The following is a 24907-nucleotide window of genomic DNA, read 5'->3' as shown; positions in this document are numbered from 1 at the left end:
TGATACATCTCTTAAAATTACTAGCTTATTAGAAATAAAAATTATGAATACAGAGAAATATGGGAAGCATTATATAAATGGATTCAAATCAAAATTAAAAAAACAAAGAAAATAGTATATAGAGTGACTATAACAATGTAAATGAAAAAAATAACAACAATTGAAACTGAATTTATAATGGTCAAGCTTGCCTTCAAAGAAGATATAAGAAGGAACATTCTTCTTTGCAGAAGTGATAACTATGAATATGAATATATGAAATATCAAACCTTTTTGATATGATAATATTGCTGATTTTTTTCTTTCCTTTTAAAAAATTCTTTGTGATAAGAAATGGTTCTCTAGTGGGGTAGGGAAGGAGTATAGTGGCAAATATTAAGTAAATGTAAAAACAAAAGATAATAATAAAATACATTTTTATTTCTTTTTTTTTTTTTTTTTAGTTTTCAACATTTACTTTAATAAGATTTTGATTTCTAAATTTTTTCCCCTCATTCCCTCCCTTCCCCACCCTCCTCACCAAGATGGTAAACAATTTGATAGAGGTTAAACATGTATAATCTTTTAAACAAATTTCTACATTAGTCATATTGTAAAAGAAGAATCAGGACAAAAGGGAAAGACCATGAGAAAGAAGAAACAACAACAAAGTAAAAATAATATGCTTCAATTTCTATTCAGACTCTATAGTTCTTTCTGGATTTGGATAGCATTTTCCATCATGAATCTTTTGGAATTAGATCATTGTGTTGTTGATAGGAGCTAAATCAACCAAAAGTTGATTATTGAACAATGTTGCTACTGTATACAGTGTTCTGCTGATTTTACTTCATTCAGCCTCAGTTCATTTTCTGAGAGCATCCTAGTCATCATTTTTTATAGCATGATAATGTTCCATTATATCCATATATCCTAACTTGTTCAGGCATTCTGAATTGATTGGGCACTTCTTCAATTTCCAATTCATTTTCTAGGAGTTACTTTGCCCAACTTTATGCCAATAAATTCGACAACTTAAATGAAATAGAAAAATACCTCCAAAAATATAGCTTGCCCAAACTAACAGAGGAAGAAGTAAATATCCTAAACAGTCCCATCTCAGAAAAAGAAATAGAACAAACTATCAATCAACTCCCTAAGAAAAAATCCCCAGGACCAGATGGATTTACATGTGAATTCTACCAAACATTTAAAGAACAATTAACTCCAATGTTATATAAACTATTTGAAAAAATAGGGATTGAAGGAGTCCTACCAAACTCCTTTTATGACACAGATATGGTACTGATACCTAAACCAGGTAGGCTGAAAACAGAGAAAGAAAATTATAGACCAATCTCCCTAATGAATATTGATGCTAAAATCTTAAATAAAATATTAGCAAAAAGATTACAGAAAATTGTCACCAGGATAATACACTATGACCAAGTAGGATTTATACCAGGAATGCAGGGCTGGTTCAATATTAGGAAAACTATTAGCATAATTGACTATATCAATAACCAAACAAACAAAAACCACATGATCCAATTCATTTTCAACAAAAACATTTTTGTATACCTGGGTCTTCCCTCCTCCCCTCCCCCACTTTTTAAAATGATCTCTCTGAGATACAGACCTAATGGTATTGCTGGGTCAAAGGGTATGCACAGTTTTATAGCCTTTTGGAGGCTCCAAATTGCTCTCCAGAATGGTCGGATCAATTCCCAATTCTATCAACAATGTTTTAGTGTTTCAATTTTCCAATTTCTTCTTCATCATTTATCATTTCCCTTTTCTTTCATATTAGTCAATCTGAGAGGTGTGAAATAGATACCTCAGAATTGTTTTAATTTGTATTTCTCTAATCAATAGTAGTTTAAAGCATTTTTGCATATGATGCTAATGAAATCACCAGTCTTTCATGTATTCTCTTATGTTCAAAGTCTTATGGTTAGGAACTAAAGATGGATCTAAAGATGAAAAATAGCATTCAGTCCTTGCTCTCAAAAATATATATATAATCTGAGAAGCAGATGAGGATTATATGATACTGTAATAACAATACAAAGTGAAATGTGAGTTGGCATAGTGTTATAAGAAATTTGAAGAGGGAGAGATCTTTCATGAACAAGTAAAAGTGTGTGTGTGTGTGTGTGTGTGTGTATGTGTGTGTGTGTTTACATGTATACACTATACATGATCTTGATTGGTTAGTCTTTGTTCTTGAAGAGGACCAAAAAGACATAACTATGTTAGAATCAAGTTTAAAAGCTCTCTAATTGGCTGATCAGACCAGCAGGTTCTACCACAGATCAGGCACAAATAGTCCATGTGGATATTTGGGGTAGATTCTCTAAATCTTCATATCTTACAGTATCTTTTGTGCTACTTCAATTCTGCTTTGCTCATAGAGTAAATGCACATATACTATCTCATTGAAGAGGTTGCATCTGAGTTGGAATTTGGATTAAAAGGACTTTAACTGGTTAACTGGGCAGCTAGATAGCCCAGTGCATAGAGAAAAATCGGAGTCAGGAAGACTTGAATTCAAATCCAACCTCAGATGCTTGCTGTGTGACCCGAGGCAAGTCACTTACCTGCTACCCACCTCAGTTTCCTCATCTGTAAATAGGAATAATGACAGCATCTACAACCTTCCAGGATTCTTTTGTATGTGTGTGTGTGTGTGTGTGTGTGTGTGAGGATTAGAGATATAACTATAGAGGGCATAGCATAGTGCCTGGAACATAGTAAATGCTATTTAAATGTTAGCTATTATTGTTACTACACTGACCAAGGTAGAGGAAATCTGGTACAAGTATGAGAGATGAGAAACTATGTGTCACAGGCAATAAAAACAGGAGAAGGAAGTTTGAGAAGGGAAAGGGAGCAGGGCAAAATGTTGAGTATACGAAAGTAAATAGTATGAGATAAGGTTAGCAAGAGGGTAGCTTGGAACTGGATTATGAAGGGTATTAATTGCTGAAATCAGCAGTTTATATTTTATTGTGTAAGCAATGGAGAGCCATGGAAGACTTTATAATAAAGGAATGATATGATCTGATGGCATGATATGATCTAACTGATCTTCCGACCAGTTAGGAGGCTTTTTAATTACTTAGGAGAAACTACAGGATTATCGATATATAGTTTGAGGGAAACTTATGAGAATATTTTGTTCAATTCTGTCATCTACAGATGAGGAAACTGAGCCCTAGAGAAGCTAAGCAACTTGGTTTAAGTCACATTGGTGGTAGAACTCAATTTAATAATAATAAAAATTAATATTTACATAGTATTTTACTATGTGCCAGGTACTATGCTAAGCACTTTCCAATTATTATTATTATTCATTTGATCCTTAAAACACTCCTGGAGATAGATGCTATTATTTGTCCCCATTTTACAGATGAGGAAAACGACCTTGTTTTCTCATCATATGCAACTCTTTTATGATCCTTTTTTGGGGTTATCTTGGAAAGTTACTGAAGTGATTCACCATTTCCTTCATTTTACAGGTGAGGAAACTATGGCACACAAGGTTAAATGATTGCAATTAGCTTGTGCTCAGAGTCACACAGCTAGTAAGCATTTAAGGCTGGATTTGAACTCAGATTCTTTGATTTCAAATTTAGCAATGTTCTACTGTCACATGTTTCCTGACAGTAAAGGTCAAATGAATCACTGCCCATAGTCTATGCCTAAATGATTTATGATTCCCCTAAAACAAGTCATAGAAAACCCTGGGAGCCTAGTCTATTAGGAAGATCTCATGAGAATAGGGTGAAGGCTTTAGATTGTTTTAGAGGACATTTGTAGGGTTTAAAATACATGGTCTCTGAGATCTTTTCCTAATTCTTTTCTAGAATCCAAAAGTTACTTAGTGGTTTCTCTTATTTATGTAGCTCTAGTAAGATTTTCAGACATATATTTGAGAATCCGAAGGAGGAAGATGCTGTAGAAAGATCAGTAGATTTGGAGCCATTAGACCTGTCTTCAAATTTTGGCTCGGCCATTCTAAGTCTTGGTTTCCTCATTTATAAAAAAAGAGGGTAGTGGATTTAAGAAGTCCCTTTCATCTCCAAGTCAATGATTTGAAAAATAAAAGCACTGAGTCTAGGATACATTTCTAGCCATCTGGGAAGAGGATTTGATCCACTCCTAAATTGAGTTGCCACAAGTGTGTCTGTTTTGGGTGAAGAAACAGTTGATGAAACTTCTGAGGGAGGGGCATTTGGATGGTCGTAGTGCCCATGTCCAGGCGATATCTAAAGTGCAAAGGGAAGATCCTCCAACAAAGTTAGAAAACAAGCCTATTAATCAAGCCTAGACTTCTTTCTCACCTCTTTTAATCTACCACAACTGTCAGTTTTTCATTTCTGGTGCCACTAAATTCCTCATATCAGAGCAGGTGATTAGTACCCCGCATCCCAAATAATTGAAAACGATTACTCTACCTTCTTTTGTTTCCCCTTACCTTGTCACTTTATGTTTTGTAACGCTTGAGTATGTGTGTGGAGGAGGAGGGTAAGCAGCTGGAAGAAATTGAACATTTTCCCAAGGGACAGTTGGAGACAAACTGACTCATGTTGGTTGGGTAGGAATCTTCCAGGAAGTCTCTGTCTCTTGGGATGGGTGGAGACTTCCCTGCTGCCTTTTGTCACCACAGGGCAATGGGGAGATGGTGGTGAGGTACTAGGAAGTTTCTTGGGGAGTAAATCACTATCTTTAGATTTTATCCTTTCAGGCAGGTGTAACTAGTGGTATCATCCTCTTGTAGTCTGGAGAGAGGAGGGCCGGCAACCTGCTACTTCGCATAGAGTCTGACATGTCAGACCTGGCTAAGACAGAAAACCTGTGGGAAGTGGGAGGAAAAAAAGCAAAGCAGGAACTAAGCTTTTAAAATACTTAAACCAAAGGAAATCACAATAACATGGGATGAGGAAAATGAAAGGTTCTGGGAAGTCACCAGGAATTTGATTCTGTGTGTTGGTTTCCAAGAAGCTAACTTAAGCATCTCCTGGTGGATATTAAAAAGAAGCTTTGACTCAAACCACTGGTGGGGGAGGGAAAGAAGGAGGGAGGGAGGGAAGAAAGGGAAGTGTGGAGAAAAAAAGTCATGCGCACCAGAAACTTCAGGCTGTAGCTTTAAGATCATCTCAGGAAAAACTTAGACTTTACAGTTGTCCTGCGTGGGGTGGACTATTTGGGGGCTGTTGCATTTTTTTTTTTTTAGGTCATATGTCCAGCTCCTTTTCCCCTTGCTTTTTACTTCTCTTCCTTTTCTTATTTATACTGTTTGAAAGAGACAATGCTATTTCAGTTTAGAGCACAAACATATGATCAGCACATGGAAATGTGGTAATTTGTATGCATTCATGATTGCAACAGATTGAAGAAATTACACCAGACAAAGAGCTGTTTTGGAGGAGGAGGAGGAAGAGGAGGAGGCAGAAAGAGGGAGGAAGTGGGAGGTGAGAAAAGGGACGCCTCCAAAAAAAAAGGGGGGGGGAGGCCTTGATACTCCTGCTGCTGCTAAATATATCCTGTAGTAATGGAGAGAGACCGGATCACAGGTAGGCAATCAACTTTCTCTTCCCTCCCCTATTTATGACTTCTCTCCCCCCTCTCCTCCTTCCCCGTCTCTTTGACTCACAGCACTGAAGTTGAAGGAAAGAAGCAGCTGAGGGTCAGTTTAATTCATTTTTCTAAAATTTTTTTTTTTGCTTTTCTTCTTGATCCTTCCAAATTTTCTGAACTCTGTCATTCCAGAGGGAGGGAGGGCACACAGCTTTTTTTTCATTGTCTGGATTTCATTTGAGACCTGCTTCTTCCATTCGTTTTGTTCTCTAGTTCATTTTCCAATCTGCCACACTGAATCCTGAGAGGATAGTGAAGGCTGAAACTTAACTCTGGTTCCGGGGAGAGACAGATGGGGGGAGCTTGATAATTGTGTGTTTGGTTGGTTGGTTGGTTTGCCTGCCTTTGTGGTTTGTGTTTTTGCTGTTTCTCAAGATCTGTTTTCAAGGTCGACTTGTTTTTTTTTCTGTGAAATAGTATTTAAATTCTTTTTTAGGGAACCTGATTATAGGAGAAGAGGCTGCTATTGCCCCAACTGGGGTCTGTATGTGTCTTCCCAGCAGGGAGGGATTTTTTTGCTTGGGGATAGCCTTAGGTGGAAAAACCATTTTTTGGAGGTATGGGAATGGAAGTAGTACAGTGTAGAAACTGTGCTCACCTTCAGATATGTGGCACCAAAAATAATCCAAAAACAACCACAGAAAGTTTTGTGACAGTTTGGGAGAATCTATTCAGAAACATCATGGGATTCAATGGAACATTATGTATGGAGCTGTGTTTGTTTAGATGACTAGGGAATGAGCAAATAATTTTCACTGAGCCCACATTGGCAGAAAAAGGCAAAAAAAAAAAAAAAAAAAAAAAAAAGAAAGAAAGAAATTTAAGTGTTCTTGAAGAAAGCAAAGTGAAAAATTCAGAATACTTGAATCTTTATAGCATTCACTGTCAGTACAGAAAACACAGACTACTGTTGCATTTCCTTTGGTTGTTAGCTACTTGTTATTGATGTCTGCTTCTTATTTTTTTGTTCCAGAGGCTGAGGGAAGGTATTACTTTAGGGATCCTCCTGAGGAATGGGTCATTTATGACCTAGTTCAAAGTTGGAATGCATGCCTAGTATTAGAATTGGCAAGGGAGGTCACTCTGGGCACTATTGACAGGAGCTTCTGTGTATATATTATGTGTCTCAGTGCTTGCTCTCTTTAACTAAGACCACAGGGAGGTGAGGGAGGTGAGGCAGCCACGCAGTCAGGGTGGAGGGCAACAGCTGGTATTGAAACCTATTTGTACTTTCCATGTTTGAGCTTGGTGATGTGGGCCAGCTGGGCAGTTTGACTGCAGTTCTATAGTTGCTGACAGAAGTCTTAAATACATAGAGATATATATACCAACTCAGCTAACCATACATAGCCTGGAGAAGAAATAGAGAGTGGAGTTTTCTGGAGGGGGATAGCAAGGGGCTGGGATGGGATAGACAGACTATCTTGGTTTAGGATCTAGCACTATGGGTAGATAAAATTAAATGGGCTAATTGCTAGTCCCCTTACTCCAGACCAGTGGTCTGCAAACTAGGTTTTTTATATTTTTAAGTACAATAAAACTTTATTTAAAAATGTAAATGGGAGCTTAATTTGCAACCCCTGTTTTAGATTCTAAAAGCAAAGGACTTCTCAAAAGAATAATGGGCATTTGCCTAAAAACCCACTGAAGCAGTCAAGCCCTGTCTGCCAACTTCCTAACTTCATTATTTTTGTATGGGGTACCACCATCCTCCCAGTCATCCTTCATGTTTGATTCTTTACTCTTTCATTGCACGCCTCACCATAACCAATCTATTGCCAAGTTCTGCCATTTCTACTTTAAGACCTTTTCTTATAGAAGTGCACTGCCATTATTATGGTGTATGCCATGATTATAATACATCTGGATTATTTTCACAGCTTCTTGGCTGATCTCTGCCCCAAATCCCTATCCTCTCCTATAGTCAGTACTCTGTTCAGCTGTCCAATTGATCTTCCTAAAGTATAATTTAACTGTGTCACCCTCCTATTCAATTAACCCCATTAGATCAAATATAAAATCCTCTGACTTTAAAAGCCCTTCCTATCTTTAAAGTTTTCTTACACCTTACACTTTGTCACCCCACCCCACCCCACCCCACCCCACCCCACCCTTACTGCCCATACATATTCTTCTAGCCAGTGACAACAATCCTTGTTATTACTATGTAAGATTTCGGATTTTAAGTATTTTTCACTGCCTATTCCCCATGTTCTGAATACTTTTCTCCTAATTTCCTCCTTCTGGTTTCCCTGGCTCTTTTCAAGTTTTAATTAAAGTCTCTCCTTTGGTGAGAAGCCTTTCCTAGTTCTCCTTAATCTTAGGGCTTCCCTCTAAGATAGTTTCCGATTTACCCCATGTATTTCTTGTGTGCTGTTCCCCTCCCCTCAGTCAACTATGAACTTTTCCTAGCACGCAAGGACTGTTTTTTTGCCTTTGTTATCTTCATCAATAAGGTCAAGCCTTTTAGTAGAGTCTTCCTAACTACTTGTTGACCGGACTTTTTACTGTGAACTCTGATGGTAATAGACCAGAATTCAAAGAATGCTAGGGCTAGGAGGGAATTCAGAGATTCTAATCCTAATCTCACCCATTTTATAGAGAAGGAAACTGAGAATCAGAGGGATCAGAAATGGAAATGAGAATGGGGGGAAAGATATTGAATAGTTTTGGGGAGAGGATGGATATTTACTTAGGTTCCTAGCTCTAACATTCTATGATTATGCATTAACACAGAGGCCTAACCAAGACTCTAGACCTTATTTACCAACTTTCATGAGATTAAAATACATAGCATATACTTGGAAAATGGCCCTTCCCACTAGTCTTTGCTGGTTCAACATTTTGGTGTATACAGAGAATTGTGGGAAGGATTAGGGGTAAATCTAGGTAAGACAAGCCAAAGTCACTTTTTCGGTAATGAAAGAGAAGGAAGGTCCTGCGTCCATCCTGTTAACTTCTACCCCTAAAGATCAAGAATAAAGACCAAGGACTTTTGCTTATCCTGACTCCAGCTGATTCTAAGGTATCCAGGTTGCTAACTTGGTCTTCACACTTCTTTTACCTCCCCTCTCCTTAAGACAGCAGGAAATCTGATGTAAGTTAAAAATGTGCAGTTCTTTTCTCATGACATGTTCATTTTCAAAAAGAAGAGTGTTACTCTGAAAGTCAGTAAACCTGGAATCTAGTTCAGACTTTAGTGAGTGATCTTTTAATGCTTGACTAATTCTTCCTAATAAATAAAATGAGAGGGTTGGACTAGATGATCTCAAAGGTTCATTCTGGTTCTATGGCTTTATAATCAAACTGTTGTATACCATAACTAGTAATGAAAAGTTAATAAGATTCCCTTTTTCTTCTCCCAAGCTATTCTATTCCTTCATTGCATGATCTTAGTCCTGTATGAGTGGGCTTCATTTTTCTCATCTATAAAAAGAAGGGCTTCAACTTATGGTTTCTGTGATTCCTTCTGGGTCTAAACTTCTTTTTCTATAATCCTTAAATTGTTAAAATTTTCATAATATGGCATAATTCTGGGGACACCAACTTTATTATCCTCTGCTTCATCCCTGGACCATCATCAAGGACAATTGAGGATCATCCAAAGAAAGAATCTATGGTAGTAAGGAAGGTTGGGAAGATATTGCTTCAATTGTAATTTCCCATTAAGTAAGTTTCTAAGATATGCTTAGGACACAAGTTCCAGATATGTCTTCAAGATTCTTCAAGGCTTCAATATTGGAGTGAAGAGCAGTTGTTAGGATGGATCATTGTTGATGGAGGGTGTGTGGTAAGGACAAAAGTATTACCCTTCTGATAATTTTGTAGTGAGCTCATGCCTGGGAGAAAGGATTTTTTGGGTAAGTGCTGGGGAGAGCCACTGATTTGGGAAGAACCTGGTTTTGGCCTGTTTTACAAACTTAAAAGCCAGCTGGCTCCTTCTGCCTGCCACCCCGCTCCTTCTGCCTGCCACCCCCAATCAAGTATTGCTAAGGTTTTCTCTTTCCCCAGAAAGCTATCATTGGGCTGAAATTAGTTGCTGTTCCATGGCTTGAGAATGAGTCATAAGAGATGACTGAACTGATGACACATGAAGGAATGGACTTTTCCCAGCAGATCACTGGAATCTTTTTTTTTTTTTTCCCTTCTCATTTTTCCTTTGCTGTTGGACACCCTCTGTGACTTTTACAAATTGTGCAGTTTTATCTTGTTCCAAGAGCTAGTGTGAAATGGGTAGATGGAATTGGGCATTTCCAAGTGGGGAATTTTCCACTGGGGATAGCTGTTACTTGTCTCAGGCTGGTAAACCTGTTGAGCAGCTGGGCAAAGGATCATGCTTTAGAGGCAAAAATGGTGAATTGATGGTGGTGAATACTGAAACATGTCCATGTCACTTACTAGCATACATATCAGAGACTGTTCTATATTCATGGATGAATATAGGTTTGGGGGCTTACCAGGTTATTTACTGAATACCATCTTAGGGCCTAGCATGGTAATTATGTTGGAAACATACTGATGTTCTTCTCTTGTTAGACAAAAATGTAAATTCTGTGTGTGTGTGTGTGTGTGTGTGTGTGTGTGTGTGTGTGTGGTGCTGATATTTGTCCCTTTTTTGAAAATGGGAAAGAATGGGACAGGATGCAGGGAAATTTCCTTGTACAGGTGGGCAGCGTACTGACTAAATTGTTCATAAAGATTTTATTTTAAATTTAGTTTAATTCTAATCTTTCTCTTTCTTCTTCCCTAACTGTAATACTCTGGGAAATATTTGAAGGTCCAGTTTCAGATGCTTTTTTATATCTAAGGCATTGTACTTTCAACAACTGGAGTCTTTGCTAGCCTCTAGCCTGAGCCACCTAAGCTATCCCAACCTCTCCCTTCCTTCCCCCTTCCTCCCTCCCCCCCCCCCCCCCCCCCCCCCACACACACACACTCCCTTGCCTTCAATTTCAGGAGGATCCATATATGAATTAGTGTGCCTCCTGCTCGTCCTCTGGCTGTTGCCATTCACCAGATGCTGGAGGTGGGAATGAGAAGACAGGATTGTAATGTCAGCTCTGTTGTTTCTGACCCATGGTTCTAGCACCATGCAAAGCTTTGTAAAGCAGGGGCAAAGGTACAAACAACTCACTCTCTTTTTTACCCTGTTCATCTTTTGTGCTCCCTTGGCCTGCTGAAACTTAGAAATGGACACAAAAAGCAGTTTCTCCTAGAATTCCCTCAGGCTAGTGTTAATGTTCTCCCAATAAATAATTGGGAAGACTGTTTCTTCTGACTATGAATGTGGTACCAAAGGTGGAGAGGGACCTATTGTTGAAAATGTGCTGAACTTGAAATCAGAAGGTCTATGTTTTAAATCCCATTGCTGTTCTTTAATATTCTTGTGATTTTAAGTAAGTCACTTAACCTGTTTTATCCTCAAGTTGATCAACTTTAAAATGGGGATAATAATATTTACCTACCTAACTGGGTGATTACGAAGATCAAATGAGACAACAGTTTGGATATTTTATTACCTGTAAAGCACTATGTAAGTATAGACTATTAATAATGATAATGATAAAGTATAAGATGAGTTTGGCATCCATACGTGGATAAGTTCACAAGGTAAGTGACACATTGAGTATGGCAGTATGTAATCAATGAACAAGAATTTATGAAGGGCTTATAATGTACCAGGTACTGTACTAAATTCTGAGGATGCAGAGGAAAACCAAAAAATAGTCCTTATTTCCCAGAAGTTTACATCTTTCTCTTGTGGAGAAAATAAGTAAAGGAATAGTTTTGCACAAGATAAATACAGAAGAGATGGAGGATAATTTTAAAGGAGAAGCCTCTGACAGCTTGGAGAGACCAGAAAAATGTCTTCTGCAGAAGATGGCATTCAATCAACTAATCAATAAATATTTATTAAGCACCTATTTTGTTCCAGGCATATGTTAAGAACTGGGGATTCAAAAAGATGTGAAACAGTCCCTGCCCTAAAGAAGCTTACAGTCTAATGGAAGGAAATCAAGGAGTAAGAGGGGGAAAAGTAAGAAGGTAAATCAGCTAGGCATGAGTTTGTAGAGAGTGCAATCAGCATAAATTCGTGATTTTTTTCACTTTTATTCAGTCAGCCAGTGCAAAAGCTCCGAAATGGAAGATGGAATCTTTTTGTCCAAGAAACAGTAAAGCTGGATTGTACTGTCCTTGGAGCAGAGTAGAGAGTAAGAAAACTGAAAAGGAAGGAAGAGCTCATGTTGCAAGGAATTTAAAATGCCAAACAGATGATTTTCTATTTGATCCTGGAAGTAATAAGGAACCAATGGAATTTACTGAATAGGACAAAATGACATGGTCAGACTTGTACTTTAGGAAAATAATTTTGGCAACAGTGAAGAATGGATTGGAGTGAAAAGAGATATGAAATAGGGAGTCCAATTGGAAAATTGTTATAGTAGTTCAGCGGAATATGATGAAGATCATAGGAGTGTGAGTGGAGAGAAGGAGATGTAAAGGTAGGAATGATATAATTTGGTAATGGATTGGATATGCGGGATATGTAAAAGTGAGGAGTCTCAAGAATGCCAACATTTGGACTTGGTAGGCTAGGAAGGTTGATGATGGCCTCAGTGATGAGGGAGGATTTCAGAGGACAGATAATGAATTCTGTTATGGACACGGTGAGTTTGAGATAATTATGAGACATTGAATTGAAAGGTTTTATTTATTTATTTGGGAGCCATAGAGGAGACAAAGTAAAAGACCACTTCTTCATGTGATATAAGGCTGAAGGTAGAAAATAGTGTGAGAAAGTACCTCAGTGAGGCAGATATAAAAGAATTTCCCAACCCACATAGCATGACTTTGTAGTGGATCCAATCAGCAATTTTGTGATTTTTTGTTTTCAGCTTCATTTAGCAGTATGTAAATAGGAATGAAGGCAATCAATAATAGGAGTAATCCAATAATAGGACTTGGTGAAGCAAGATCATTGATAGGATAAGGGGACAAGGGATTTAAGAAGAGTTAAGACAGGGCAAGAAAGTAGAGGTGAAGGCCAGGAGAAAAACTCAGAGGCTGAAGAGCTGGAAATCTTGGTTAAGAGGAAAAACAGGGTTAGGGGTTGGAAAACAGATAGAAAAATGGAATGACAGATTATGAACAAATAAAGGTATATAAGAATTCATGATCATTAAAGTGGATCAAGTGAATGATGGCAAAATCAAGACTATGACCATATTTGTGTGTATCTGAAGTGTGATGCTGGAATAGATCTCAAAAGATTTCTCTCTCACTTAATCATCTTTTCTGCTCTTCTTCCCTAACAGAAATTCTGCTACTTTCTTCTATTTCTTTCTTCCTTTCTTTCAGACTTCACAGATGAGAAATAAAAGGAAATTCAGTCTTCTGCTCAATACCCAATGCTAAATTGGGGTCATATGAGCCCTTGTTTTTCATAATTTTAAGTACATAATACAGATGTACATAGTACAGTTTACTGCTATTCATTAAAAATTCATTTTCTACTGTCATGAACCCACTTCTCCCATTTCTGATAAGTTTTGTATCTGTCTCTAATTCTTCCTCTGCATCTTCTCTGTTGGAATCTTTACAAACTGTTAAATCTTTAGAGTTGATAGAGACAATAATTATCTAATTTAGCATGGTTCAGTATCATTGATCTGATCTTACAAGATGTTTTGGGCTAGAATCTGAAACAAGGTACTAAGTAGAATTAATTGATACAATGCTTGTGTTCACACCTTTAGAGAGCTCATATAAGCAAGAAGTATTTAAGTACTCATTGGAGTTCACAAGTATGGGAGAGTCACAAAATAAACTTTGTAACTTTGTGAATTCAGATCTCCCTTGAAGCTCTTAGGGCCAGAGAGCACTCTGGGAAGAAACCCATAATCCCATTGTCTCAGAAGAGATCATATATAAGCCCAGTCAAGAGAGTTTAGCTGAATTAGATTGGAGAAGAGCATGCTGAGACGGACACAGAGCACTCTGGGAGATTGAAAGCCAGAAGCCCTCTCTCCGAGGCAAGAGAGATTCATTCCATTTTCCACTGGGCTGGCTGGTGGCTGAAGAAAGCAGAGGCAGAAGCAAAGGACAAAGCTGCAAGAGCTCTTAGAACCAAGCAGAGAGGTAGGCCTCAACTAACCCGGCTATTTTGGAAGGAGAAAATAAACGTTTGCATTTTTATCACCTGGCTGCGTTTTGAGGTGATTATTACTTTCAACTGCAACTAAGGCTGCCTCCAGAAAACCTCCCTGAGAAACCTTTCTTCCAGAGAGAACCATTATTTTAAAGAAGAAAAACACCGCACCTCTCCTTCAGCGTACACCCTAACAAACCAGGAGACCACTTGACCTCATGGTTACTGGTCTTGGGAGAATTCCATCTCTATTTCATATCAGCTCTTCTTTCTCTTGTCCCTTAAATATTACTTCTTCCAAGGTTCTGTCTTTAATCTTCAGCTCTCAGTTTCACAGCTTTACCTATTACTTTTATGTGATTGATTCCCAAATCCTTATCATCTAGCTCTTATTTCTCATGTAAGATAGATGTTTCCAGATGCTTGCTGAATATCCTAATACTTCTAATTAAATTAAAGTTGAACTTGGCATTCCCCTCCCGAATATCACTCTTATTTTTTAATTATGCTATCACTTACCTATTTAAAAAATCTCAGATTCAACTTTAATTTCTTCTTCTCTTACCCTCCCCCACATTTCCAATTTCTCTAATATTCTGAGTATCACCAATTCCAATCAATTCCCCCACCCCTACCCCCTACAATATCTCTTAAATTAGCCTCTTTCTATTCTTATGCTGTTCCTCCCTTTTTTACCCCAAGCCTGGACTCCTACAATAGCTTCCCAGCTGGTCTCATTACTTTTTTGATTTCTGAATATACCATATGTTTTCCTTCCTCTATGCTTTTTGTCACACATTTTTTTCAACTTAGTCCTTTTTAACCTGTTAGACCCTACCAGATTTTCCAGGACAAATCAAATCCTGTTTCCTTTGTAAAGCCTTCTCTGACTAACCCACTCTGAAATGACCTCTTCTTCCTTCATGTCAAAAATTCTCAAAATGTGATCCAGGCACCTTTGGGGGGTTTCTAAGGCCCTTTCAGGGTATCCATAGGTCAGAAGTACTTTCCTAATAATACTAAAATAGCTCCATTTCTAATATAGTAAATATTGATAGATACAACTCACAATAACTGAAATTGAAATTTTTTTGGGAGTCCTCATTAAAAGCTTAAAGAAGTGCTGAAATCAAAAAGTTTGAGAGCTACTATTCTACCATATTCATTTGGCCATTAGCTGTCAACTGCTTTCCCAGTGATCTCTTTTGTTGTTGTAACTGTTAATTTAAATCTTTTATTGTGATTTAACAACCATATTTTCAATAAGACATATTTTATCTCACAAATTAAAATTTTAAATTCCTTTTTGAATGGGATCTTGTTTCATACTTTGTTGTATTTTCCACTGCCAAGGGTGGAATTAGGGGTGGAGAATAGTGCCTTGCTATTAATAAATGCACAATAACTTTTTTTTATATGCTTATTTCACTTGGGGTGTGTTTTGGATGGAATCCCTAGCATGATTCTGGAATTGTCCTCACATGTTACCAGGAAAGTTGTCAAGACTTTGCCTCTTCAATTTTACCTTCTGCCAGAGTACTCATGGCTTAGAGATGAGAAGTTGGGGATGACCATTGCCCTGCTTTTATTGTCATAAATGCTATTCATTAGGGATTGGGGGGGAAGTCTAAAGGAGGAGATATTTTGAATAGAGAAGAAATTTGAGGTTGAAATATGAAACATTGGCTATGGGAATTACTTAAGATGAGTTACTATTGACTGTCAAGAATGTTCTGTCCAGGGACAGCTAAATGGCCCTAGATGGCAAAGTAGATACGAGTGCTGGACTGGGGTCAGGAAGACTCATCTTCATGAGTTTAAATCTGGTATGAGGCACTTACCAGCTAGCTGACCCTGGCAAGGTACCTAATCCTGTTTACCTCAGTTTTCTCAACTGTAAAATGAACTGGAGAAGAAAATGGCAATTCACTCCAATTTCTCTGCCAAGAAAACCCCAAAAATAGGGTTATAAAGAGTCAGACACAAATGACAAAAATGACTAAACAGCTAAAAAGAACTTACATTCTAGTAGAGAAAACATATTCAAAATATATACAAAATTCATCTCAAGCACCACCTCCTACAAAAGGTCTTTCCTGATATCCTCCCCCTAAATATATTTAATTGTATATATTTTGTATTTACTTTTAAGAATACACATTTCCTCAAATAGAGTGTAAACTAGGGATTTTGTTTCTTCTGTTTTCTCGTGACTTAATAAATTATAGTAGATGACTCATTAATTGGATATATTATTTTTCAGAAGAAGAAACTGAGTCTCAGAGAGATGCAGTTATTTGTTATTTGACCCTAAGCTAGGATTGGAACCCAGATATTGTCTCATTCTAAATCCTATGTTCTTTTGACTGTGTCCAGATATTCTAACCTTCTTCCACACCTTTTGAACCATCACACGAGGTAATGAATGAATACCACATTGTTTTCTGTTCATTCTGTTTAAGTATTTTACTTAACTCTCCAGATAAATTATTGTAATACCTACAAAAAGACATTCAAGGAATCTGCTGTGACTTAAGTTATTTTCTGTTGGTGTTAAGGTGCCTGTGTAGACTAAAGTGCCTACCAGCTTTGTCATACTAGGAATATTGGGAGGGTTTGTCACCAGTCAGAATCCAAAGGGCAAAAGTATATTTGCCTGAATAAAATACACTGTTTGCATTGAGAGGGAAAGGAAATTGCAATGGCTTAAATTCTTGAAAACTACTCAACAATAACCTGACATATTCTAGAGGTATTAGAATATTAAAGTTTGAGGAGATTTTATAGCTCATTTAATTTAATCCTTCATTTTCCAGATTAAGAAACTTGAATCCAGATCTTCAAGGTTTAGAATCTAAAGTCTATTAGCATTTTGGGAAGTAATTACTATGTTCTAGAAAATGTGATAAACTCTAATTATAAAAAAGAAAGGCAAAAACATGGTTCTGCCCTCAAGGTACCCACATTCTAATTGGGAAAGCAACATTTAATCAACTATGAATATACAAGCTATAGACAATGTAAATAGATGGTAATATTAGAAGGAGGGTACTAACACTGGAGAAGGGAGATGAAGAAGGACTCCAGAAACTTTCTTGTGGAAGGTAGAATTTGAACTGAGCCTTAAAAGAAGCCAGGAAAACCAGGGAGCAGAGATGAGGAGAGAGAATGATAAGGTTAGTGGGAGTGTAAAGAGTTGTGGAAATCCCTTTTTGATCAACACAAATTCTTTGTGAAAGAATTCACAAACCCAAAATATTAATGGCAAAAATGGAAGTTTATTGTTGGATAGGAAGCCAATTTTGCTAAGAGACTGACTTCTTTAGTGGCAAAGTTCTATTAGGGAAATGGAGACTGGCACTGAAAAGAAAATGTCTTCTGAGTGGGCAGGGTCCTGGCCATTATGCCAAAGAGGCAGAGCAAGCTGCTTTGGACTTTCTGCAAAGAAATAAGTAAAAGGAAACCTATTTTATGAGCAGCTTTTGGCGGGGGAGAGGAGGCAACCTGAGCTGATCAGACCAGGATCTCCCAAATGAAATTGCTTTGAAAGCTTCCTCAGCCTGAATTGAATAGAGATCTGGCTAGCCCTAGAAATGGCCCACTTGGATGATGCTGATGAGATTAGATTCAGGGAACCAAAATGATAAGATTAGGGTTCCTGGTGGTCAGGGAGTTAGGAGCAGGTTTGGGGTTCAGGGAACCAAACAAAAGGGTTTGACTCCCCTAAATCCCCTTGGGATTCAGCACATGGGTAGGGAGTTTTGGGAACCCCCTTCTGGCAGCGCAGAGGTCCTTCATAAAGGAATTTACGAACCCCCAGCTAGACTGATAAAAAGAAGTTTATTATTGGCATTGGGAAGCCAATCTTTGCTGTGCATGAATAGAAAGGCTGAATTCCTTAGTGACAAGGTCCTGACAGGGGAGTAAAGTAGTGGAAGAGTCCTGGTAGAGAAATAAAGTTTCTAGTAGAGAAATCCCTACAGAGAGGTATAAAGTTTTAGGTGAGAGAATTAAGAGAGAGTAATACTGAAAGGGAATATCATTCCAGTGGGCAGAGTTTGCTGCTATGCCAGGAAGAGAGAGAGTTTCCTTGGTATGGCATATTAGGTTCTCTTTGAGGAGTGAGTTTAAGATTGGCTCTTTTTATAATAGAAGCCTTGGCTATAAGCTGAGGGCAGTTCTTGTTGGGGGGGTGGGTTTTAGTTTGAGCTGGAATTGAATAGAATTGAATGAGTGTCTTTAATTCAATAGGGTTGGAATTCTCCAGCTCAGGACTCAACTAGCCCCACTTAGATAACAGAAGGAAGTTGTTTATCGGGTTTCCCTCTGGAGGGGTCCCTCAGATGCAGGGTTTAAGGAGAATCCCTCCTTCAAGGAGTTTTAGAGGGTTTCAGGGCTCCCTTAACAATGCCACTTAACTTGTCTGGGGAGATATGCTTTCCCAGGAGGACCTGAGACTCCAAGATCAAAAGGGAACACAGTTTCAGAATGATTACAGAATTCACTTGTGTCAAGAACACTCCACGAATAGGGGACAGTCAGTGAAAGAGTATTATATCCAGGCAATATCAAAGAAGACCATGGAGGAGAAGATAGTATAAAAAGACTGGATAAGCCAGAATGTTATAATTTTTCTATTTGGTCTTTGGGTATAATAAGGAGCCACTGGAGTTTATTGACTTGGAATGACAAGATGACATGGTTAGATCTTTGCTTTTGAAAAATCACTTTAGCGGCTGAGTGGAGGATGGATTAGAGTGGGGAAAGAGTGGAGTCAGGGAAACTAACCAGAATATTATTGCAATAGTTCAGGCATGAAGATGATGAAGGAATTCACCAGGGAAGCAGTTGTATGAGTGGAGAGAAGCAGATATATAGGAAAGGCATTGTGAAAATAGAAACTACAACCCTTATTGAATATGTGGAATATGTGAAGGGGAGGAGTTGCTTGGATGGCTATGTGAATAGTGGGACCTGTGGTGTTTTTCTTCTTTATAATATAATGGTTCTCTGGGAGCAGGTTTCTTGGGGAGGTTTTCTGGAGGCAGCCTTAGTTTCAATTAAAAATAATAATCACCTCAAAACACAGCTAAATGATAAAAATTTAAACGTTTATTTTCTCCTTTCTTGGGCCCAGATAGCTTTCTTAGAGGCCTCGGCTTTCCTTGGTTCAGAGAGCTCTTGCAGCTAATCTTTTGCCTCTGCCAGCTTCAGCTTCTCTTCTTCCAGAGTATCTCCAGCCAGCACCAAGGTGAAAGTTGGAATGAATCTGACTTTGCTTCCAAGAGTAGGCTTGTGGGCTTCTGTATCTCCCAGAGTGCTCCTGGCTCTCAATCTCCCAGAGTGCTCTCTGGCCCTAAGAGCTTCTTGCTTATATGAGCTCTCTAAAGGTGTGAACATAAGCATTGTTTCTATCAATATTAACGACTTATCACCTTGTAAGTGTTCACTCTAAAGTGTGAACCTATAAGCATTGTATCAATTCCATTGAGTTAACACTAGGATTCTAACATCTCCCTTGAGTTATCACCTTGTTTCAAGTTGAGTTAACACTAGGATTCCAACAGGGACCCACTCTAGTAATAGGGATATTTGGAAGAGAAGAAGTTTTGGGAGGAAAGATAATGAATTTGGTTTTGAATATGTTGAGGGTTTTTTTTTTTTTTTTTTTTTTTTTTTGCATTCCACTTTGGGTTCTTGTCTGACCTAGTTGGTATAGACATTTGCATTTTAACTGGTTCAAAATGTTCTCTTATATTTCTGAGGCCCTCCTGCTATTTTCCAATTATTGATATCCTCTGGGCTTTAGGCAGTGCTTGAAGGACAAGAGATCCTTCTTTCCTAGTTCATTTATTTTGTATATATAGGATGAATCTGATCTGCTCATTTCCTAGTACCTTTTCAGTCAAAGGGAGTCATGCTTAGATCCCCATGGGCTCTTACTGTCCTTTCTCTTCTTGGATCCACATCTTGACTGATATCTTTGCCTTTAGTAGTATCTCTGAAGCTTTTATGAGCAGAAAATTCTTTGTTCTCCTTGTTCTGAGAAATGTCAGAACCTTAACTTCAATGAATAGAGTATTAGCAAAGCTAATTTTTCATAACCAGGGATCAGATGTGAAGTGGTACTTTTCCAAGGCTGTAATAGAAACCAAAAGGCAAGAGAAAGAACCAAATATCCAGTGACTGTTAATATCTGCTAGAGCAATGTGGCTTTCATTCTTCCATTAAATTCTCAGATCTAGACACCTCCATAGATTTTGACTAAATGTAAGGCATGAATCAGCAAGGGAGAACTAGACCTCTCCTAATCTCCTGAGATAAGCTTGTTCTTCCTGGCTGCTGTTGAACTTGTCTAAGTAACTTAAAGTGATCATTAAATGCCTTGAGTACATTTATAATGTTATTGTCATTGTTATTTCAGCTGTCACTCATTAAGGTAGTGGAAATTTTTGCTTCAAAGACTAAAATTGCTACTTTGAATTGTCCCTTTCACCTCTAGTCTGATTCACTTAGTGACCACTTTTGTGTGTAGTATGCACTGTTTGTCAATTGTTTAAAATGTAGACTATTTTACTATTGACACATAGGAAATCCTATCACAGAATAGGTAAGTTACAACTAGGTGGCAATATAGCTAATAAGAGTGGAGAGAAATTAGGAGTGAAAGTGACTTCTTTCTGATGTAAATTGTGTCCCCTTTAATCTTGGGGGGACCCTGAAAGTTTGCCCCCTTTTTGGGGGAGAATTCTTGAGTCTCTCTGCCTCTTGGGAGGGTCCACACCCTTCTGTCCATAAGAGAAACTCCCAAGATAAGTAATCTCTTTTCATTTGGAAATCTCGGTCCTGGGGCATAATCAAAATTGAGTGGTTCAAACTCCCAGTTAAATATTCTCATTCAATTTTTAATTGAATTGAAGCCCCAAGCCTCAGATGGCTAATAAAAGGCAATTCTGAACCCCAAATCTTAGCTGAAGTCCTAATAGGATCTTGCCCACTATTGAAGATTTTTCTTTTCAGTGTAATCCACCTTTGCTATATTCCTTGCCTACTAAGAAGTATGTCTTCCTAGCAAGCTGGCTTCTTAGTGCAAAATAAGTGCCACAAACCTCGTGCTTATATTTATTGGGGTTTGTGAATTCTTTCACAAAGCTTGTCACTGGCCAATGGGATCCCATTGCTGTTAGAGGATCTCTTTCTCTCTATTTTGTACCTCATCATTTCTGAGTTCAAATTTGGCCTCAGATACTTATTTAGATGTGTGACTCTGGGAAAGTCACTTAATTCTGTTTGCCTTAGTTTTCTTATCTGTAAAATGAACTGGCAAACTATTCTAATATCGTTGACAAAAAACCCAAATGGAGTCATGAAAAAATGAGATATGAAATGAGTAAGTAGCAAAACAGTTACTGCTCCCATTGTTTATACCTCTTAGTTTGATTTGGTTTAGAATAAGATGTCTTCTTTCCAATTTGTTGATTCTGGGTCTACCCTTAATAAAAAGATCATTAACTCTCACTGCTGAGAGCACCTTAGAGATTACATAAATCAAAGCTTTCATACCTGTGTTAAGAATCTTTTTTTATAATCTGCCTAATGTTGGGAATGTTGGGAAAATCATTACTAAGGATAGGCATTAAGATGGCACAGTGAACAGAGCATTGGAATCAACAAACTTACTTCAAATTAAATCTCAAGCATTTACTAACCATGTGACTGGAAAGTCATTTAATCTCTATTTGCCTCAGCTCCTTCAACTTTAAAATGGGGATCATTTTAGGAGACTTGTAAAGATCAAATGAAAACACTTAGCACAATGCTTGGCACATAGTATGTCTGTATAAATGCTAATTCCCTCATTCCCTTCCTCCTCCTATCAAGATTGCTTTAGGCTTTTTGGCTGTGAAGTTACACTATTGATTCATATATTAGCTTGCAGGCCACTAAAAGCCAAAGGTCTTTTTTCCCTCCTGCTTGAATTTCACATGTATTTTCCTCATCCTCTACTTAGGCAGATTTTAAAATTAAAAGTATGTGGTATTACATGTATTAAATCTCATCTTATAGATTCAGGCTATCATAACAATCTGTTGAGATAGTTCCAGACACCAATTCTATCAATTCAGCATTGATGTGTTTAATGTACAGCACCAAGTAATAAGACTGATGTAGGCACACCAAATGTTGAGATTAAGGAGAGCAACTGGCAAATTGCTGGAGTTTGGTACCAAAAGTTGAAGTTCAATCTTGTGATGAATTCACAATGGCTGCTCTCTTTGGCAAAAGAGAAGAATTACAAACAAAATGAAGAGGTAAAATAGACACCAAGAATAATAAATATGAAATAGACTTGAGAGAGTATATAAAAATTAACAATGGAAAAGATACGTTCCCAGTGGAACTCAGTCAACCTGGAGAAAGGAAATATACTATGAAGTGGGAAAATGCCAATGACTGGGCAGTCTAAAACCATAGAGTTTAGCTCCCTAAAGCAATTAGTTAGCTATAAGAAGGAGGGAAAATACCATGAGGCATTGGGGAAGGGGATGAGAAGAAAAACATCACCAGATAGAATGCCATGGAGGACTGTGGTGTTCTTTTTCTTCTTTAAAATAATATAAGAAGATTCTCTCTAGGGGAGAAAGGAGGTTTCTCAGGGAGGTTTTTTTGGAGGCAGTCTTAGTATCAGTTCAGATCAATAATTACCCCAAAACGCAGCCAGGTGATAAAAGTTCAGATCTTATATCTCCAATATAGCCCGGTTAGCTTATCTTAGGGGCCTCTCTCTCTCCTTGGTTCTAAGAGTTCTTGCAGTTTTGTCCTTTGCTTCTGCCTCTGCTTTCTTCAGCCTTCAATCCAGTTCCACTCTTCATGTAATTCCGGTGAAATCTCGACTCGTAGCTTCTTCCTCTCAAAACTCTTCTTCTGCTACCAGCCAGCCAAGTGGAAAATATTATTCTCATGAATCACTCTTCACTGGCTTATGTATGGCTCTTCTGAGAGAATGGAATTATGGGTTTTCTCCCATAGTGTTCTCTGGCCGTAAGAGCTTCAAAGGAGGTGTGAATTCAGACATATCATTCTAAACCCTGAAATTTCCCAAATGTGTGAACTCCAATGAGTAAAGGTGCAAACACAAGCATTGTATCAATTAGTTCTACTTAGTACCTTGTTTCAGGTTCTGGCCCAAAACATCTTCTTGTAAGATCAGGTCAATAATCTATCAACTCTAATGAGTTAGCAGTTTGTGAAGATTCCAACAGAGGACTAACCCAGAAGGATTTGTTGATAATAGATTTATAGAGGAAATTTAACCTCAAGGGTTTGACATACTTTGGCTTTTTGACTGGATACAGTAAGGTGGAGTGGGACTGTAAGGCTGTCAGTGCTGGTTCTCTGCTTGCTTCCGGGAGTAATCTTATCAATACTTCATTCAGGCTTTCTATGCCAACCCCACCCAGTGATCCAGGATCTCATCAAGCATCTTAATTCTTTTAGCGTGCATGTCTTCTAAAATTTTGATAAGCAGTGCCATCTACATTTTCACTCAAATTATAAGAATAACTAGGTAGGACAATTGATGAGGTTTAGATTTAGGAAACCAAAATGAAATTAGAGTTTGTGGTGGTCAGGGAGTTAAATGATAAGAGCTAGTGGCAGATTCGGAGGTCAGGGAACCAAACGGAGAAGTTTGGCTCCCCTGCAACCCACTTGGGATTCAGCGCAAGGGTAGGGAGTTTTGGGGACTCCCTTCTGGCAGCACAGGGGTCCTCTGTAAAGGAATTTACAAGCTTGAAAACCTAAATTGATAAAAGAGGTTTATTATGGACAGAGAGGCATAGGGAAATAGGTGAGGATAAGGAGAAGATAACACTGGAAAAGAATATTATTCCAGCGGCCAGATCTATGGAATATGGAGTTTTACACTGAGAATGCAGTTCTCATGGACAGAAAGTCCTGGTAGCTGAGTAAGCCACCAAGGTCCATCTGCAAAGACCTTAGTTGATGGAAACTCATTATATTGCTTGTCTTGGTGGGGGTTGGGAAATTTTTCAAATCAGAACCAGTGGGAACTGGGAGAGCCCAAGTTGGCTCAGATCCCATGGGGGCTGGGACAAGCCTGGATCTCCTATTGGAATTCAAAGAGATGCTTTTGACCAGGATTTGTGAATCAAAGGCCCTGGCTTCCTGGACTGATATGTCTCAGCCAGGAGGAGCTGGGAATCTGAAAGAAAGCCCACATCAGTAGGAAATACAGTTTCTTAAAGGGACCACAACCCACTTCACAATGGGTAGCATACTGGATCTGGACTTAAGAAGACCTGAATTCAAATTTAACCTCAGATACTTATTAGCTGTGATCCTGGGTAACCTTTGCTATCTGAGTTTCTTCATTTATAAAATGGGTTAATGTTATTGTGATAATAACTATATCTTACTTTTTTTGTAATAGTAAGAATGTCTTGTTGTGAGGAGAGGAACCAAATGAAATTATGTAGTAGACTTGTTGTAGACCCAATCAACATGTTCAGCAGTACCTGACAATGAGAGAAGGAAGTATATTAAATGCATGAGAAATTCTCTCTGATGCTATCTGAAGCATAATTCAGTGGTATGCTGTCACCAAACTTTCTTACATCAGATTTTCCTTATTGTGAAAATAATCACTTCATAATCATAATCCTTAGCCTTGGGGATGATAGAGAGGTTGGTAACAGCAACTGACATTTATTTGCAAAGCACTTTGCTTCCCAGGTCTTTGGAGCCTTACAGCCACCTGGGAAGGTAAGTACTATATCCTTTCTGCCTCTTTCAGTTAAGGAAACTAGGCCTTTGAACTATTTGTGATTTAAAGTGTTTTCCCCTGGCTTCTCCAAATAGATCTAGTGTCTTCATTCTTACCCTCTAGTTCTCTATTTTCTTTCCCTTTTTTCTCCCCTCTAAATCTCCCTAGAGTTACCTTTTAATTGAGAAAAGGCATAGAGTTTGTTTTTGGCAAGATATTTTAAAAGTCTTCTTTCAGTTCTGCCTCCTACTCTAGAATTCTTGTTTTTTTGTTTTAATGAGATTAACATTTTCCAAAACCTACACTTGCATTTTATCACATCCTCCTTAACCCATCTGGATTGTCCTTCA

The 24907-nt window shown here is 38.1% G+C and overlaps 1 protein-coding gene across 2 annotated transcripts in view; it reads left to right on the top strand.

The window, feature by feature from the left end:
* SEPTIN9 (septin 9) overlaps positions 1-24907 on the top strand; it is a 324173-nt gene that overhangs the window by 22050 nt on the left and 277216 nt on the right. Inside the window, exon 1 of one of the 2 annotated variants that reach the window (XM_051995518.1) lies at positions 5275-5558. The exons of the other annotated variant lie outside the window; for it this stretch is intronic. Coding sequence (XP_051851478.1) covers positions 5537-5558 — 22 coding nt within the window. The 5' untranslated portion in view covers positions 5275-5536. Of the gene's footprint in view, positions 1-5274; positions 5559-24907 lie in introns of those variants that run through there. 2 annotated transcript variants of the gene reach the window in all.

This window comes from Antechinus flavipes, chromosome 4 (genome assembly GCF_016432865.1).
Source record: "Antechinus flavipes isolate AdamAnt ecotype Samford, QLD, Australia chromosome 4, AdamAnt_v2, whole genome shotgun sequence".
Taxonomy (NCBI): domain Eukaryota; kingdom Metazoa; phylum Chordata; class Mammalia; order Dasyuromorphia; family Dasyuridae; genus Antechinus; species Antechinus flavipes.
Note: the sequence above shows the minus strand (reverse complement) of the source record. Positions and strands in the feature narration are given on the sequence as shown.